Below are 16,570 nucleotides of genomic sequence, written 5' to 3' on the forward strand. Positions count from 1 at the left end.
GAGCTCTCCAGATGGCGAGACAGGGGTCTGTCTGTTCTTTCTAGGAGGTAAGGGCAAACAAGAAGGTGCAGAGCGCCCCGGCGGGATGACACCAGCTCCCTGGCCTCGACGTCCCACTGCCAGTCCAGCCCCTGCGCAGACTCTGTGTCACCCATGGCTGGGGCCCTGCCCCATCCCTTACTCCTACAGTGCTTTGGCTGTCACTCTTTTTCTGGAGGTGCCATCTTGCTGAGGGCTAGGGCTGGAGGTGGGGCCAAATATTTGTAGCGAATCTGACCAGAGGGATGCCACAGCAGGGCATGGTAGTCTAGGTATGCCTGTGATCTGCTACTTGGGAGTTCAGGGCCAGCCAGAGCCACAGAGCAGGACCACATGGCCTGCCTCTCTTTAAAGAAAGGCTAAGTCACAACCTCCAGGGACAGAGGCTGTTTACTGTGCGGATGAGAAACGGAGCCGGTTCTGGTGGTGTTGACCTATAATCTCAGCTACTCTGGAGGTTGAGGCAGGATCACAAATACAAGACCTTCCTGGGCAATTTAGTGAGACTCTATCTCAAGAACTGAAGAGCCGAGGCTGTGGCTAAGTGGGGATGCTTGGTTAACACGTGTGTAGGCCATTTCAACCCCCAGGAGCTCGGCAAGGTCACAGGGCTTACAGTCACTTGACCTCTGAGGTCAGGGCAGCGTCCTGATGGTTCCACCTAGGCTGGACGCTTGAGTCCTCATCCTGGCAACAGGCACAGACGGTTGTGGGGTGAGGCTGCTGAGTGGCGCTGGAGTAGGCCTGTGCTTCTGCATGGTTAATCTCCAGCTACACAGCACAGCCACCAGATGTTGACAATCCTCTGCGACAGTAATGGGGCTGTCAGTCCCGGAGGGAGGGAGCTCAAGGTCTTGTCTATGGAAGGATGCTGAGCTCCTGCTGGCCTCTGGCTATAAGTCTTGATGTCTCTGCAGTCCTTCCTTCCAGGTCAGGATGTCAGGCTGTTAGTGATCACAAACCCCCGGTTTCTCAACTCCAATCTTACCCTGTTCCAAGGGTCACTGCCTGGAGTTTTTCTTCCTATGAGGAAGTCTTCCCTGGGGGAGGTGGAGCCCTGCCTTGGCAAAGGGTCACACAGTTCCCAGCAGAGTCTGAGACAGTGCCAGGCCAGGCTGGCCCTTGTATAAGAATGGCTGTCCCTGTGTGGTATCTACGTGGCAGCCAGGTCTTTTGTGGGTGAAGAGACTTCAGTCTAGAGGCCATACAGAGAATCATTCCAGCACCTCCTGTTGGTCCCCAAACCAAACTTGTGCACACTTGGCTGGATATAAGGACCTAGCTAGCCCCAGGAACTTAAGTTCTGTTTTCTTGGTTGTTCTCTTTGTTTGATTTTTGTTTTTATTTTTTTATTTTTGAGACAGGGTTTCTTTGTGTAGCCCTGGCTGTCCTGGAACTTGTTCTGTAGACCAGGCTGGCCTTGAACTCAGAGATCTGCCGGCCTCTGCCCCCCCTCCCCCCCCAGTGCTGGGGTTAAAGGTGTGCACTACTACGCCAGGCTTGGCTGACTGTCATTCCAGTCGTCACAGGTGTGAACGCTGCCCTTACCACTGTGTAGCTTGTTCCCCCCTCCTCCCCTGCCAACAGGAAACACATGGCTGAATGAAGTAGAGGAGAAAAAGCAGGAGACTGCTTTGGAAGCCCAAGCCTGCAAAGTCTGCTCCCTGGAGCTTTGTTCTGCTCTGCTTAACTGCAGATACTGAGCCCTTGCCTCAGAGTATCCAGGAGCTACCCATAGGGACCACAGCACCCTGCAGGGTCATGCAGGAAGTGCCTCCTGTGTGAGACCCATTGACTTGCCTCTTTGGTTTCCACCAGGGAGGTTATACAGAGGCTGTGGGGGTTGACTTATGAGGCTGTCAGAGCTCTGAGGGGACTTTGTCCAGGCCATGGTCCCTCTGCCTAGATGCCTCAAGCAGACTGGAAGTCGGGCTTCCAGGCCTATAGAAGTCCCCTACCTACATGGTTGTGGAGCTGAGAGAAGAGATTCAGCCAGGCTTCTGGAGTTTTCTAAGGATGGAGGGACTCTCCCAGGCTGTGGTAGGAGGTGGAGGTGTATCAGTTTCTCAAGAAGAGCTGGGTCCTGGGGCTTCATCTCTTGCGGAGAAGCTGCAGCTCAGCTGTGCTGGCTGACTCTGCAGACTGGCTGTCCCTGGAGCCTGCTGCAAGGGAGTAGAACAGGTCAGGGCAGGTGGCCCCTGAGGCTTTGGAAAAATGGGGCTGGAAGAGGGGGCTGGGAGCGCTTAGAGAAAGAACAGAGATTCTTGAGCACATAGACCTGGATCACATATAATTGACTGTCCTAACTGGAACACTTCTGAGAACGAAAGGGGGCTGTGTTAATTACACCAGGGAAACAGATGCAAACTGGGAATCCGGGGCAAGCAAGAGACCGGTTACCCAACTTACTACCACTTCCTAGCTGTGTGTCTTCAGGCAGGTTATATAACCTTTCTGAAATCTGCTCCTACATAAAAAGGATACCATGATGCGCTGCTTTTCAGGGCTGGCTGCTGGCGTAGACTTGGCTCTCGACCTTTCCTCTGTCACAGAAGGTCGCTTGTCCCTGGAAGTGATCAGGGGAGTCAGCCTCAGCTCTCTGGAATCCAAGGGTCTCCATGGATGCTGGCCAGAGCTGAGGCGTTGAGCCTCCTGATTGATGAGTGTTCCTAGGGGAAGGCCCCAGGTTAGACATTCCTGGTGGCCGGGTCTGTCTCTCGCCTTCCCTTAGGCAATGGCTGTGCAGAGCATCCTCATCAAGGCTCAGCCCAGTGCAGCTCCACTGTCACTTGCCTTTGCTTGCCTCCTCTGGGGGTTGCCCACACAGACTGGTGCATTCCTTGGGGTATTTGCTCAGACTGGAGCCCAAGCTGGAGGAAGGAGGCAGCTGCGGTTTCTATGTCAGTTCCAACAGTTCCAAATTAGAATGCTTCCCTAGAGCTGAGTGAAGTCTGTTTCTGCCACTTGGGGTTATTAGATTCTGGACAAATCAAAGTCCCCAGGCTCTGGGCCCCAGTCAGGAGGTCGGGAGAACTGTCCTGTCCTTTTATTTTGGAAATAGGGTCTCATGTGGCCCAGGCTGTGGTCAAATTCATGGCATAGCTGAGGATGACCCTGAACTCTTAACCCAGCTAGCCTAGAGCAGAGGTGATAGCAGCCCTTCCTTCCAGACGAGCTGCCACAGGGAATGCTAGGTCCGTCTAGACCAGAGCTCTCCTGGTGACCCTGGTTACTTGGTTCTCTGTTCCCTCTTTTCAACCCAACTGGAGTCACGGCTTGCCAGCTCTGGAAGGCTTTTTAAGCAAATAGCTCTGAGCTAACTCATTTGACTAGTCTCCCCACTGAACGGCCAAAGGCTCCTGGTGGTAGGAACTAGGTGGTCCCTCAGCATAGGTACATGCCCACCTCAGTGCTGAGGTCTCAGGACAGTGGTCTGGAGGCTTGAAGTTCCCTTCCAGGAGCTGGACACTACACACAGGACAAACCAGCAAGCACATCAATATTTAACACATTTTTTTTGTAAGCAGAGTCTATTGGCTATTTCCATCCAGGACAGACTAGGTAGGTATTTTTGCTGTTGCTGTCAGGTTTGCTTGTTTTGCTTTCTTTTTTGAGCCAGGGTTTCTCTGTGTAGCGCCAGCCATCCTGGATCATGCCGGCCTCAAACTAAGAGATCCACCTGTCCCTGCCTCCTGGAGTGCTGGAATTAAAGGCGCATGCACAGAATGTATCTGTGTCCAGGCTGGTCCTGAACTCCTGGGCTCAGGTGTTCCTTTAGCTCAGCCTCTGGTGTCACTGGGTCGTTTGGCTGTGTGACACAATACCCAGCCCTATTGTTGACAATTTGACAGACAAAGAACAGCACCTCATGTTTTAATTTGTACTTTTAATTGGGGAGAGCGAGTCTTTCTCACATATTTGTGGGCCATTTGAATTTTCTGGGGAGACTCGTCTATCCACAGCCTTTGTTCTGTTGTCTTCTGTGCTGATTTTCTCTTAACGATTTATACTCTTTGCATATTATAGGAATTATTATGTAATATATTTTCTATTTTCTCTGTCATTTGATTTTTGTTGAGGCTGTTTCACACAAGAGGTTCTACAGTTTCACAATGTCCCATGCTGCCTTTTCTTTTGGCTCCAGTGTGCCACGTTGCACTCAAAATTTCTCTAGATGATTCAGCCACTGCTTCAGATGCTCTGAGAAACAATGGCCACACTTGCAGTGGCAGCAAAGAAAATGTTTATTTAAAAATAAGAACTATCACACGAGATACATTTAAATATTAATAGAAGTGAAAACTTCAAATGGTGTAACAAGACTAACAGCTTTCTGCTCGCAGATGGTCAGACGCCGACAAACAAGACCTGTGTGCTGAGAGGGGCTGTTAGGAGAAGCATACGCAGGCCTGAGGAATGTTCTATTTACAGGCTGTTAGGAGAATGCATACGCGGGCCTCAGGAACGTTCTATTTACAGGCTTCGGAGGAGCCATGATCCCCAATCTACTTGCTGCTGATGTTGCTTGAGAAGCACAAGAGGCCGAGCTGGATCCAGTTACACCAGAGAATTTACTTTTAGAAGACATTTTTCTGCTTGTAAAGCCCCTAAAATGTGGCAAAGAAAAGAAAATTAAAATGCTAAACGAGACCAAGTTAATGGTCTTTTTTAACTTGCTAGGAAAATGAGCATGATTTTCTCTGTCTTGTGTCTGTCTACATTTTCTGCCTGGAAATCCGGAGGGTAGATTGAGTTTCCCTTTCTAAAGTGACTCGATTCTATGGGCTGTGACCACCTATGGACCCTCTCTCCAGTCACACCTTCTACAACCTACAGCCAGATGCTCCAGATCTGTTCTGACAAAAGAGGAAGTGAAGACATCTCTAAAAGACCCCAAATCTCTGGCCATCAGACACCCTATAATTAGCGAACTGGCACAGTTTTGTGGGTAGTGGAGATGGGCAGAGCCTCTGGGTGGCCACTTCCTAGGCACAACATGGATCCTGCTCTGTAGGGAGGGACCAAGCTGCCTCATGCATTGGTCTGGCATGTGTCCGGGCCACGTAGCTGGCAGCAGCTACACCCAAAGACCTGCCAAGTCTTCCTGCTCACTGCCTCCTGCACACCGGGAGGAGGGCCCTTCCATAGCCTGAGCTGAGTCGGGTGTATCACTTCTTTGCTGACCTGAGCATAGCAACCCTGCCAGTGGGTTTACAGAGACAGTGGGCAGCCCCTTCAGAGGCTCTGCAAACCCACTGAGGTCCACCATCAGTTCCAGAATCCAGGGCAGTCGATGGCATTCCAGGGCACACTGCTGGGGCTAGGTAAAGAGTTTTTCAACATTTTAAACCTCTTGCTGGAGGGAAGGCATTTCACTGCAGATCTGGCAGAGAAGCAGCCAAAAGTTTCCCTATGCTGACTTCCTGCTGAGAAATGAAGCCCGGAGCAAAAACCTGCTGTTTATGTTGATTTACAGAACGAATCTGCCAACAGCAGCCTCCATTTCAACAGCTCATCCATTTTCCTCCCACTCAGAGAGCTTAGAACACACCTGGCTCATTGTGTCATTCTGGAGAGGTGAGCCCCAGTGGTCTGATGGGGTGAAGGGCTTTGGCAAGGAGCCCCAAGCAGTCTCCCACTGCACAGGTGAGCAGTGTGGGGGCTGGAAACCCTCTCAGGGCTGGGTTGTGAAACCCAGAGGACCAGAGCAGATGCAAAGACGCAGCGGCTAGTGACTAGTTACCAAGCTGGTAGGCACAGACTAATTACACCTGGCATGGAAACTGGTGCCGGCTGTAGGATACTATGAAGTTGGCTTTGTTTTCTGAGAAGGTGTCACACAGCCCAGATTGGCTTTGAACTCGGTATTTCCTTGAACTCTCATCTTCCTGCCTCCCACCTCCCACGTGCTAGGGTTAGGAGGCACGGCCCTTCATGCCTGGTTTAAGTATGAGTTTTAGTCCTTAAACTAGACTCCAGGAGACACAGCAAAGAGCTTCTTTCTCACAAACAAATGCTGTGAAAATGAAATAAAGGAGCCGGCAGCAGTGAACGTGTTGGCCTCCTTTCTTCTGACAAGCAAAGCCAGATGACAGATCGCCCACTCTTTCAGTGTCCACAGACAGGCAGAAGGGACAGCGCTCAAGCAGTTGTGTCAGCCAGTGTCCAATCCCACCTTCCCACGCAGGCCAGGCCGGTTTCCCCACCCTCAACCCGACGGGGTTGGACCAGAAGCTTTTTAAGGTCTCCTGCTCTGTGAGCAACCAAGGAAACGAGCGTCTCTCCAGGGAGAAGAATAAATGAAGGAAATGAGAAAACGTCCCCACTGAAGAGTATCTGATGGCCACTTGCGCACTTAAAACCACAAAATCAAGCCACCATTTATGAAGGCTATTAATTCTGTACTCTGTCAGAAGTCTGTTTATGGATTTAACAAGAAAAGACAATTTGGTGACACTGCCTTCTTTTCTCTTCTCCCACTTAATCTTGTTTCTATCACCCAGAAGGAGAAGAGGTAGGAAACTGTAAAAGTCACTGCAGCTTTGCCTCCTCCTGTCTAAGCAAGTCTGTTACATACGCAGTTCTGGGGCCACCATATCTGGATCAAAGGCAAAGATGCAAGGCGGAAGGTGGAGGACACCTGGCAGAGGCTGGGAGAGGGGCTGGTGGACATGGTCCAATGGGAAGAAACAAACCTGCTGCCAAGACCTGGCCACTCTACCTGTTTCTTCCTGTGAAGACATGTTGTAGCTCAAAGCCAAGCGAAGGGAAGGGCGGGGAAGACAGAAGCCACTTACACAGCCCTAAAGAAACCTGGCTTGCCTGGCTTTTGGATTTCCCCATGTGGTATTTTCTCAGCTACCCTGCTAAGGCTAGGTAGGAGCCACCTCTCCAAGTCACTGAAAGCAGGGGGAAGGCTGGGATGTAGCTGGGCTGACAGGCTTGTTTAGCATGCAGGAGGCAATGGGTTTGATCTCATCACTGCATAAACCATGTGCGACGGCCCACGTAGCTAATGTCAGTACGTGGGAGGCAGAGGCAGGAGAAGTTGAAAGTCAGGGTCATCCTCGGTTATAAACCAAGTTCAAGGCCAGACTGTGAACAGGAGCCCAGAGAATCCTGCAGTCACAGAGGAAGTGTAGCAAACACTGGAAACTTATTTACTCAGTGGGTATGAGTTGTGTTTTGGGTGGAAAAGTACCTTAAGAAGAGCAATTACCTCAAAACAAACAAAAATTCCAAGGTAAGGTCAAAGTTTTAGAAATTTTTGTAAACTCTGAAATAGATTATTTTAAAAATCTGAAGCCATGCTTGTGTTTTGATTTGGGTCTTAACCATCAACCCATTACCTAATCATGGCTAATTTAAATATGTTCTTTATGTGCACCTCTGCTCTTTTCCCCTTTCACTGATGCTGCAAAGGACATCAGAGACCATACCCCTTTGCTTTGAAGCCACCGTTACTAGCTCTCCTCCTCTTGGGCCTTTGGAAGGCTGGCATTTTCTTCCTCTTTCTTTCATTTCTAGTTTGATTTGCAAAGTAGTGAGAAGATACAGGCTCCTCGGCGTCAGCCTCCTCCGGCGTGTTCCTCCTGGTGTGGCTCATGCCTGGGGAGCTGTTCTCAGCTACAAATAGGAAATGCAGACATTTACAGGTGACCCTGGGTTTGGAGCCCAATATTAGCTGCTTTCCTGGTGCTTCCCCGCTGTATGGATTCAACAACTCAGCAGGAATCAAACATTTCTAGTTTTAAAAGCTCAAGTGTATTAAACGGCAATTTATATCTAATAAAAGAGAGACAAAATTCATTACTTAAAAAATTTTGTGGTAATATTTAACTCAACTGGAGATGTCAGGTTTAGTTCCCACTCTGCTGCATGAGGCCTATGTCCATTCCACACTGAACTAAGCTGAGGTGAAGGATGCCACAAGCATTAGCTGATTTTATTCACCATCTTAAACATACTGAGAAAAAAAGTCCAATATAAAAAGGCAACAAATCCCTCATCTTTAAGCAACAATCTCCTAATAATAAACACACCAGAAAATTCAGTACCGTATTTTACTCCTTGCAGACGGATGCCATTTCTTTGCATAATTGTTATGAACACTTCACATATCAGGCTAACAAGCAGGAACCTGGCCCGACGAAAACATTTGCAAGGGAGAAAGTAATTTTCATAGATATTTGCATCTTTTGTTTTGTTTTTCAAGACAGAGTTTCTCTGTGTAGCCCTGGCTGTCCTAGAACTCACTCTGTAGACCAGGCTTGTCCTTGAACTCAGAGATCCACCTGCTTCTCTCTGTCTCCTGAGTGCTGGGATCAAAGGCATACACCACCACTGCCCAGCTCTCGTTTTCTTGAATGATGAAGGAGTCCAGCCCACCTTTGGCCAAGCTGTCCTTGGGAAGGTAGTCCTGGGGTGTTGTACAGGAGAACAGGCTGAGCAAGTCAAGTATGGAACAAGCCAATAAGCAGTGTTCTTTCATAGCCTCTGATTCAGCTCCTGCCTTGGCTTCCATTAGTGGACTATGATGTGGATATATAAGCCAAACAAACCCTTCGTTCCCAAGCTGCTTTTGGTCCTGGTGCTTACACAGCAGTGGAGACCCAACTAAGACAGCAGCCCTACTGAGGGTGCTAACTCACTGTAAGGCACAAGCCGCCCCTTCTCTGTTTCCCTCAGCCAGCAACTCCTACACCAGTGCTGGGCTTGTGAAGAGGCACCACAGGACAGACCTACTGCAGCCTTGGGAAGCTCCGCTTTGATGTCCTCACTGAGTCAGGCTTGTGTTCCAGTGACATGTTCATTTTCCCAAAGCACTTAAGCCCTACTCTTACATGTTATCTTAGACATGCTTGTTAGATAACATGTTCCTTCCTCAGATAAGGACACTGAAGCACATGGAGGTTGCTGGTATCCTGCCAAAGATCACACAGTGAGATGATGGTAGATCTGGAATGGGTCCCAGAGTCTGTGACTCCTTGGGCACTTGCCTTACCAGAACAATGTGCAGGACTGAGGGCTCAGAGGTTCCCATCTGTCCTCCATTAGTGGGCTTGTTTTTCTTTTTGAGACAGGGTGTCTCTGTATAACAGTCCTAGCTGTCCTGGAACTCATTTTGTAGACCAGGCTGGACTTGAACTCACAGATATCATCCACCTGCCTCTGCCTCCCAAATGCTGGGATTAAAGGCGTGCGCCACTGCCACCTGGCTCCATTAGTGGGTTTAATGACTAGCTTCCCTGGAGACCTAAACATCCTGTCCTCTTGGAGGTGCCTGGCACACCATGAGGGGCTGCTCCTAGAACCTGGATTCCAGTGTGACAGGTGTAGGATGCATTAATCACATAATTAAATTCAGTGAGATACATTGCTTAACACTAAAACAAGCTTTTAGAAAACATGTTTGGCGGGATACTGAACCTGGCAGTGTCCATTCTGAGTATTTCTGTAATACTGGAATCACTTCTGCACCATATTTTTCCAGCTTGTCTTCAGTAACACCATCAATCTGAAGCAAAACCTCAGGATCAGAAGATAAAGATTCTGTGTGTGGACATAAAATTAAGAATTTAAATTACCACTCATAGAAAACCCACTAAATTCAAGTGCATCCACTCATTTGGCTCATATTTGTTAAGACCCAACTATTGCTGGGCACCAGATACATGGGGAGTTTTCTAAAAGGCAAAGTTAGACTGGAAATGTAGCAAACAGGTTGGGGGGCAGGAGCCACCATCCAATTTCAGCAGCAAAGGCATAGACACCAAGGTAGTGAGTGCGAGACAGCCGAGTGTCTGGGGGAAGCAGGAGGGTGGAATCTGTGCTGTGTGCTCAGCCTTCAGCACACCTGGCTCTTGCCCACTGCCCCCAAGACTTGTCTAGCTGCAAGACTGCTGTCCCCACATTTGTTGCGAACACCCACATTCTAGTCCTAGCTCTGATTCTTTCCCTGCAGTGCAGACATGCACATTCCACCTCAAGAGACACACTGCATTGCTGCTGCCCCAGCCCAAGTTTGTTCCTCATCTGTCAGTCCCACATAGGGTGAGACAAGTGAAGCCTGGAGTCCTCTGTAGAGACAGCACACACATCTTATGGCTGGGCAAGCCTGGGGTTAAAAGGTCACTCTGGCTGCTGTATATATAGGAAAGGGTAGAAAGGCGTGCATAGTGCTTCTGAAGGAAGGACGGGGCAAGTCAGATGTGAGGGAAGAGACTAGGAAGGCCTGGATCTGTTCTGGAGGCCAGGAGTGCTGGCTTCGGAGAGTGAGCGGGTGCTAATCCCTAAGTTTTTGACTTGAGCAGAGGGTGGATTTCAGATCCTTTCCCATCTGTGATTTTCACCTCATTCCTATGTTTAGAAGAAAAGTGACAGACTGTGGGATAGAGCAGGTTCATGAAGAAGGCTAGGGGGAGATGAAGTGGGAGAGGCAAGCAGATGCAGACCCTTTGACCCTTTGGCAGAACTGTGTTGTATCTAGTGAGCTGTAGTTGTAGTTTAGTGGTTTTGGAAAAAATAAAAGCATACTATGTTCACATCTGGAACTAAAGAGACCAGTTAGGAAACTACATTAATAGCCAAGGAAACCATCCTTTTTCCCTGCCTCTAACTCACTGTTTCTGAAGTCAAGAAGTGTCTCATGAATACTGCTGGACAAGCTGCAGCCGTTCTGTGCTCACTCCTGCTTTGGCATGTGAGATCTTACGTACAGCTATTAATAACTAACAGTCGGCAGGTCAACAAGCTCCCTGTTGTTGGCACCTCAGAGTGAGTTTAATGACACGAAATGTCGTCAGAGAGCCGAGGAGATGGCTCAATCAGTACCGTCCTTGTTGCACAGGCACAAGGATGGAAGTTTGGTTGCCAGCAGCAAAATGTAAAAGCTGGGCATATAATTCCAGTGCTGGGAGGCAGAGGCAAGGACATCTGGGGGTCAGCAGACAGCTGGCGATTCTAATTGTCTAGACCCCTGTTGGAAAAATAAAGGTGGATGGTGCTTGAAGAGAACAGCACACGAGACTGTCCTCTGGTTACACCTCACTGAGATTCTGTTGACATCTTCTGGTATTATCAGAAAAGCACCTGTACTGGAACAGTGGGGCTCAGGGTTAAATCCCCAGCACAATAGCACTGTAAACCAAAACCAAAACCAGATCCCACAGCCAGGATGGGGAATGTCAGAGGCGGGCAGCTGGACAGGGAAAGGTTTGATGGTGGATGGCAAAGTGACAGAGTGATGATTATGGGGTTTCATGAAGGAGAGCAAGAAGGGATACACAGCAGTCAATGACAACTCATTCCCCAGAGACCTTACCACTGAAATTCTGGGTTAAGCTAACTCAGCCCATGCAAATAACTCAGATCAGCAAATATTTCTTAACTAAAGACACAGCAGTGTTATAGATCCAGATTCAAAGAAGCCTAAGACAGTTTCTTTCATGTTTAGATCCTCGCTGCAAAGTACTTGGACGGAAATAGCTCAGCGTCATGAAGGAAAGCAAAAAGTAATTGACATCTGGTTTTGTAGATGGTAATTATTCATATCCTAAGATTCAGCTCTACAGAAAAGTATAAGATTAAAATTATAGCACATATCTGAACTGTATATATCTTAAATATTTTTACTTCAAGAAAGAGCTTAAGTGGTGTCTCTGGGTTGAAAACCCAGAGATTAGACCAAAAATAATTAAAATAGACCAAGACTTTACAAAGCCCCTTAGCAGCAGCTCATGCTTACAAGCCCAGCACTCAGGAAGGCTGGCACCAGGGCATTAGCCATTTGTGGCCACCCTGAACCACATAAGGTCCTGTCTCATCATGGCACAGTGGGGCACACACCTTTAATCCCAGCACACACACAAGAGGTAGAGGCAAAAGCAGGCAGACCTTTATGAGTTCAAGGCCAGTCTGGCCTACACAGTGAGATCTGGGCCAATCAGGGTGACATGGTGAAACCCTGTCTCAACAGCAACAGATTAATGAAAAGAACCTGTCTCAGAAACAACAGTGTCCTTTAGTAAGAACTTCTGGCCACTGATCCGAGCCAGAAGAGCAAGGCGCACAGGCACTTACCTGCAAGTTTCTTGAGTGTAGCCGTATTAAAAATATTGAAGTAATGAACACCAAAGACTTTCCCCAGCAATTTGCAGACCTCTGTAAGTTCTCCAAGACATTTCTTAACTACCTCTTCTCTTTGGGATACTCTGGCCACTAGAGCTTTTTGTTTTTTAATACTGCTGGAATTTTCTGTTTCCATGAAGTCCACCTTAGTGAGAAAGAAAGTAATCAGAGGAATAGGCAGAAGCACACTTGTTCCCAAGGAATGACAATCTTTCAGTGTTTGACTTTTTTTTAAATTTATTTAAAAACTCTATTTACTAATATTGTCTGTGTGGGCATGAGTGTGCACATTTGTATGTCACGGTGACTGTGTAGAGGTCACAGGACATTCTGGAGTCAGTTCTTTCCTTCTACCTGGGTTCTGGGGATCAAATTCAGGTTGCCAGCCTTGAATGGCAATACCTTTGCCTGTTGAGCCACATTGACTACCCTTGTATTTCTTTTCTGCCGAAAGATATAAAACCCCTTTGGAAACAAGGACTGTACATTTTCCATCTTTCTATTTCCAGGGCCTGGCACATACACAAGAGTACCTTTTGATAAATGTGTACTTAATTTTTCTTTAATTTAATTGTGTGCATGTGTATGCTCATGCACTCACATATGCATGCATGCTCTGGTATGTTTGTAAAAGACAATTTACAAGAATCTGCTCTCTTCTTTGTTCATGTTGGTCTCAGAGATTTAACTAATGTCATGAAGCCAGGTAGCAAGTCCCCTGACCTACTTGCTAGCCCATAAGTGCTTATTTAATGAATATAGGAAGACTTAGTAGCTTGAATATCTATTAAATTCATTTTGACAAATATCATATTAATTGGTTCAATTTCAAGATCTCTTTCCAATTAAGATCATAATATGCTCCTAAGGGAAGAACATAAAACTTTAAAGTCATGATATAATCTGGCACATTCACTGTGAGATAGCAAAATGATCATTTAAAATACCTTACCTTTAAGTGGCCATTTAGCACATCTTGGGCTCTAGTTCCTAGCATCATATAGGCGATCGGTTGGTCATTGGCATTGATATATAAGTCTTCATCCAAAATTTTGTCTAGTATCAGCTTTTTAAAAAGTCTTTCAGCATTGTGTCGTGAATAAGAAGATCCCTTTCCAAATATTCCTGACTGAATCTTTGCACTCTTACTCCCTAGAAGGTTCAAAAATTTAGATGAGTAAGTATAGCTGTATCATTATTCATACAGAAGAGGCTAAAAAGTCACTCAAAGACATCTTTGGACAAACAGGAGGGATCATCTGTTCCACAGGAAACCCCACAGCACAAACAGACCTCATTTCTGAGTTAGGAGCGTATCTGAGGAGAATTCCAAGGTCCCTGTGGTTGCATGTACTTTCTCTCAGTGACAGGGAAGGAGCCAGCACCTTGTGCACACTGAGCTTGTACTCTACCCCAGCCCCTGGCTGCTCCTACTTCTCCTTGTTTTAAAACATGTTGACCAAACCACAGCAAAATTTAGCTTATTATTTCAAAATGTTACATTCACAGTTTATAAAATTGCATTAGAAAAATAGAGCAAAGAATAAAGAATTTATGTATGTGCTAGTAGCTTTATACTACTCGGTTATACTTTATATTTCTGTGCATTGTTGATAGAGTTACACAACATTTTGTTGTTTGTTTTTTGAGACAGGGTTTATATAGCCCAGGCGGTCCTCAAAGTTATCTGAACTTCTGATCCTCCCATTCTAAGTACCTTCCAAGCACTTAGAATTACAGGTGTGTGCCCTCATACCCAGCCTACCAATTCTTAACAAGTATTTTTTAAGTATTTATTCGTTGTGTGCACACATGTGCCACAGCTTATGCTGCAGAAGCTGAGGACAACCTTGCAGGAGTTGGTTCTCTCTCAGTTGGGCTAAACTCAGGCTGTCATGCTGGGCAGCAGGCATCTGTAACTGCTGAGCCATCTTGCTGGCTGTCGACCTTTGCTCTCCAGTGCTGGGGCTGGAACTCTACCACAGAGCCTTTGAATTGGTTTTCTAAATACCATCTCTGGTCCTACTTATTTAAATATCTATTCGATTATAAAGTAGATACTTAAATCTGCATATTTTGTTACACTCTTATAAAGCATACACAAATTCTAAAACCAAAATGTAGCATTTTACTAGATCTCAAACTAGGTGAAGCTGGAAGTGCCTGCATTGCCCCGGTCACCTGAGAACAGCAGTGATCTCATCACATTAACACAATTTTAAATGTTAAGCTAAAAATTATACTTTTTTTTTTTTTTAAAGACAGGGTATGTTGAAAAAAAGTCTTTCTCTTTTTCTCGCTGGGCTGTGGTGGCACATGGCTTTAATCCCAGGACTTGGGAAGCAGAGGTAGAGGAATCTCTGTAAGTTCAAGGCCAGTCTGGTCTACAAAGTGAGTTCCAGGACAGTCAGAGAAACCCTGTTTCAGAAAACAAAACCAAAATTGCTTCTTTTAAAGACACGATCTCATTATGGAGTTCTTACAGGTCTGAAAATTTCTATACAGAGCAGGACGGCCTCAAACTCATAGAGACCTGTTTGCTTCTGTGTCTCCAGTGCTGGGATTGGAGGCATGCACCACCACCAACAGGTTCAAAAAACTTTTTGAGACAGTCTGTCACACAACGTTGATTGGCTTGAAATTCAATATATAGACAATTAGCTTTGAAATTGTGGTATCTTTCTGTCTGTCTCCCAGTGCTGAGATTGCAGGCATGCTTCATTGTGCCTGGGCTCACAATCTTATCACAACTCTCCATTTTAAAAGCCTGTAACATGGATGACTGATAACCAGAATGAGCAGCTACCTTGGAAGACTTTAACTTTATAAGGGTCAAATAATTACATCATTTGAAATTTCAGATGGTTTTCCCTAACATTCTAGAACAGGACCACTGCTCTGCTAATAGGCTTTTAAAGATGTAGCTACTCCACCGCTAAGCATAACATAAGAAAGCTCAAGGATGGAGACAAATTTTTATTTATTTATTTCAGATTTAGGTTTTTGCTATGTAATCTTAGCTGGACTCAAAAATTATGACAATTCTTCTGCCTCTGCATCCCAAGTGACAGAATGTCAGGTGTGTACCACGCGTGCACACGTAAGAGCTGGTGGGAAGCTGAAGAATGTGTGACAAAAAATCTTTAACCTCTAATCCAGTAATCTTTCTTTTTTTTTAATATTTATTTATTTATTTAGTATACAATATTCTGTCTATGTGCATGTCTGCAGGCCAGAAGAGGGCACCAGACCTCATTATAGATGGTTGTGAGCCACCATGTGGTTGCCGGGAATTGAACTCAGGACCTTTGGAACGGCAGGCAATGCTCTTAACCACTGAGCCATCTCTCCAGCCCTCCAGTAATCTTTCTAATCACATGATTTCTGTTTAGCCCAGGCTGTCCTGGAACTTCTTATATAGACCAGGATGGCCTCAAACTCAGAGATTTGCTTCCGTCTGTCTAGTAACTGAGTGCTGGGATTAAAGGAGTGTGCCACTACCTCCCTGCTGCCGATCTTTTATAAATCTACATGAAAAGTCTAACAGAGATGTGGTCAAAGATTTGTTTGAAAGACTATTTTACCATTCCATTTTTATAACAGAAACTATGCCCTGAAATGAAACTACTTAAATTAGGAGACTACTGTATCTTATCATATACAAATGATATAAATTACACGGGCAATATGGTAAGGGAGGGAGGGACAGAGAGAAGGATGAGGATGGACAGGCAAGTCACAATCTTACTCTACCCTTGCGCTTCTTTATTTTTATTTATTTTTTTATTTATTTTTTGGTTTTTCGAGACAGGGTTTCTCTGTAGCTTTGGAGCCTGTCCTGGAACTCCCTTGGTAAACCAGGCTGGCTACCCTTGCCCTTCTTAACCTCCCTTTCCATCACCTTTAATTTGTATGTCATGTGGGGTGAAGCCCAGTGCCTGGAGCATGGTAGACAAATGCTCTACAACTCAACTACACCTCCAGTCAGGCCATCACTGGCTTGTCAGTTTGAGTGCTTCTGTGGTCACCTGCACCCAGAATACAAACCCTAGCAGTCCTTCCACCAAGGGAGTTACCACCTGACATCTAGTGACTAACACAGTCCATGCTATGAATATATTCCTGCTCATTTACTGACTGTTGTTGTACCTGCAGACAGGATTCTTGGCCACCTTCCTCCCTATTGTATGTATGTAGTCTGACCACTGGAAGCAGTGCCTTACTTCTTTTATTCTTACTTACTGTTCATTTACTTAATTATTCAGAGACAGGGTCTTACTGTTGCCCTGGCTGGCCCTGAACGCGGAGGTCCACTGGTCCTTTCTGGGTGCTCAGGTTGGGGCCTCTGTGCACTCCACTAGTATGCACTCGCTTCTGTAGTCTCCAGGGTCGCTGACAACCA

The 16,570-nt window shown here is 46.4% G+C and overlaps 1 protein-coding gene across 2 annotated transcripts in view; it reads right to left on the reverse strand.

Moving 5' to 3' along the window:
- Nucleotides 1-3,906: 3,906 nt before the first annotated feature.
- The window catches only part of Blm (BLM RecQ like helicase), a 77,859-nt gene continuing 65,195 nt past the window's right edge, over nucleotides 3,907-16,570 (reverse strand). The window contains exons 18-22 of one of the 2 annotated variants that reach the window (XM_075952653.1): nucleotides 13,121-13,320; nucleotides 12,121-12,313; nucleotides 9,469-9,591; nucleotides 7,479-7,665; nucleotides 3,907-4,646 (exon numbers count right to left, since the gene is read on the reverse strand). In XM_075952653.1, the coding sequence (XP_075808768.1) occupies nucleotides 4,475-4,646; nucleotides 7,479-7,665; nucleotides 9,469-9,591; nucleotides 12,121-12,313; nucleotides 13,121-13,320 (875 nt within the window). In that variant the 3' untranslated portion in view covers nucleotides 3,907-4,474. Of the gene's footprint in view, nucleotides 4,647-7,478; nucleotides 7,666-8,295; nucleotides 8,459-9,468; nucleotides 9,592-12,120; nucleotides 12,314-13,120; nucleotides 13,321-16,570 lie in introns of those variants that run through there. The other variant, XR_012908289.1, reaches the window with a different exon arrangement.

Source organism: Microtus pennsylvanicus, chromosome 18 (assembly GCF_037038515.1).
Source record: "Microtus pennsylvanicus isolate mMicPen1 chromosome 18, mMicPen1.hap1, whole genome shotgun sequence".
In the NCBI taxonomy this organism is placed as follows: Eukaryota; Metazoa; Chordata; class Mammalia; order Rodentia; family Cricetidae; genus Microtus; species Microtus pennsylvanicus.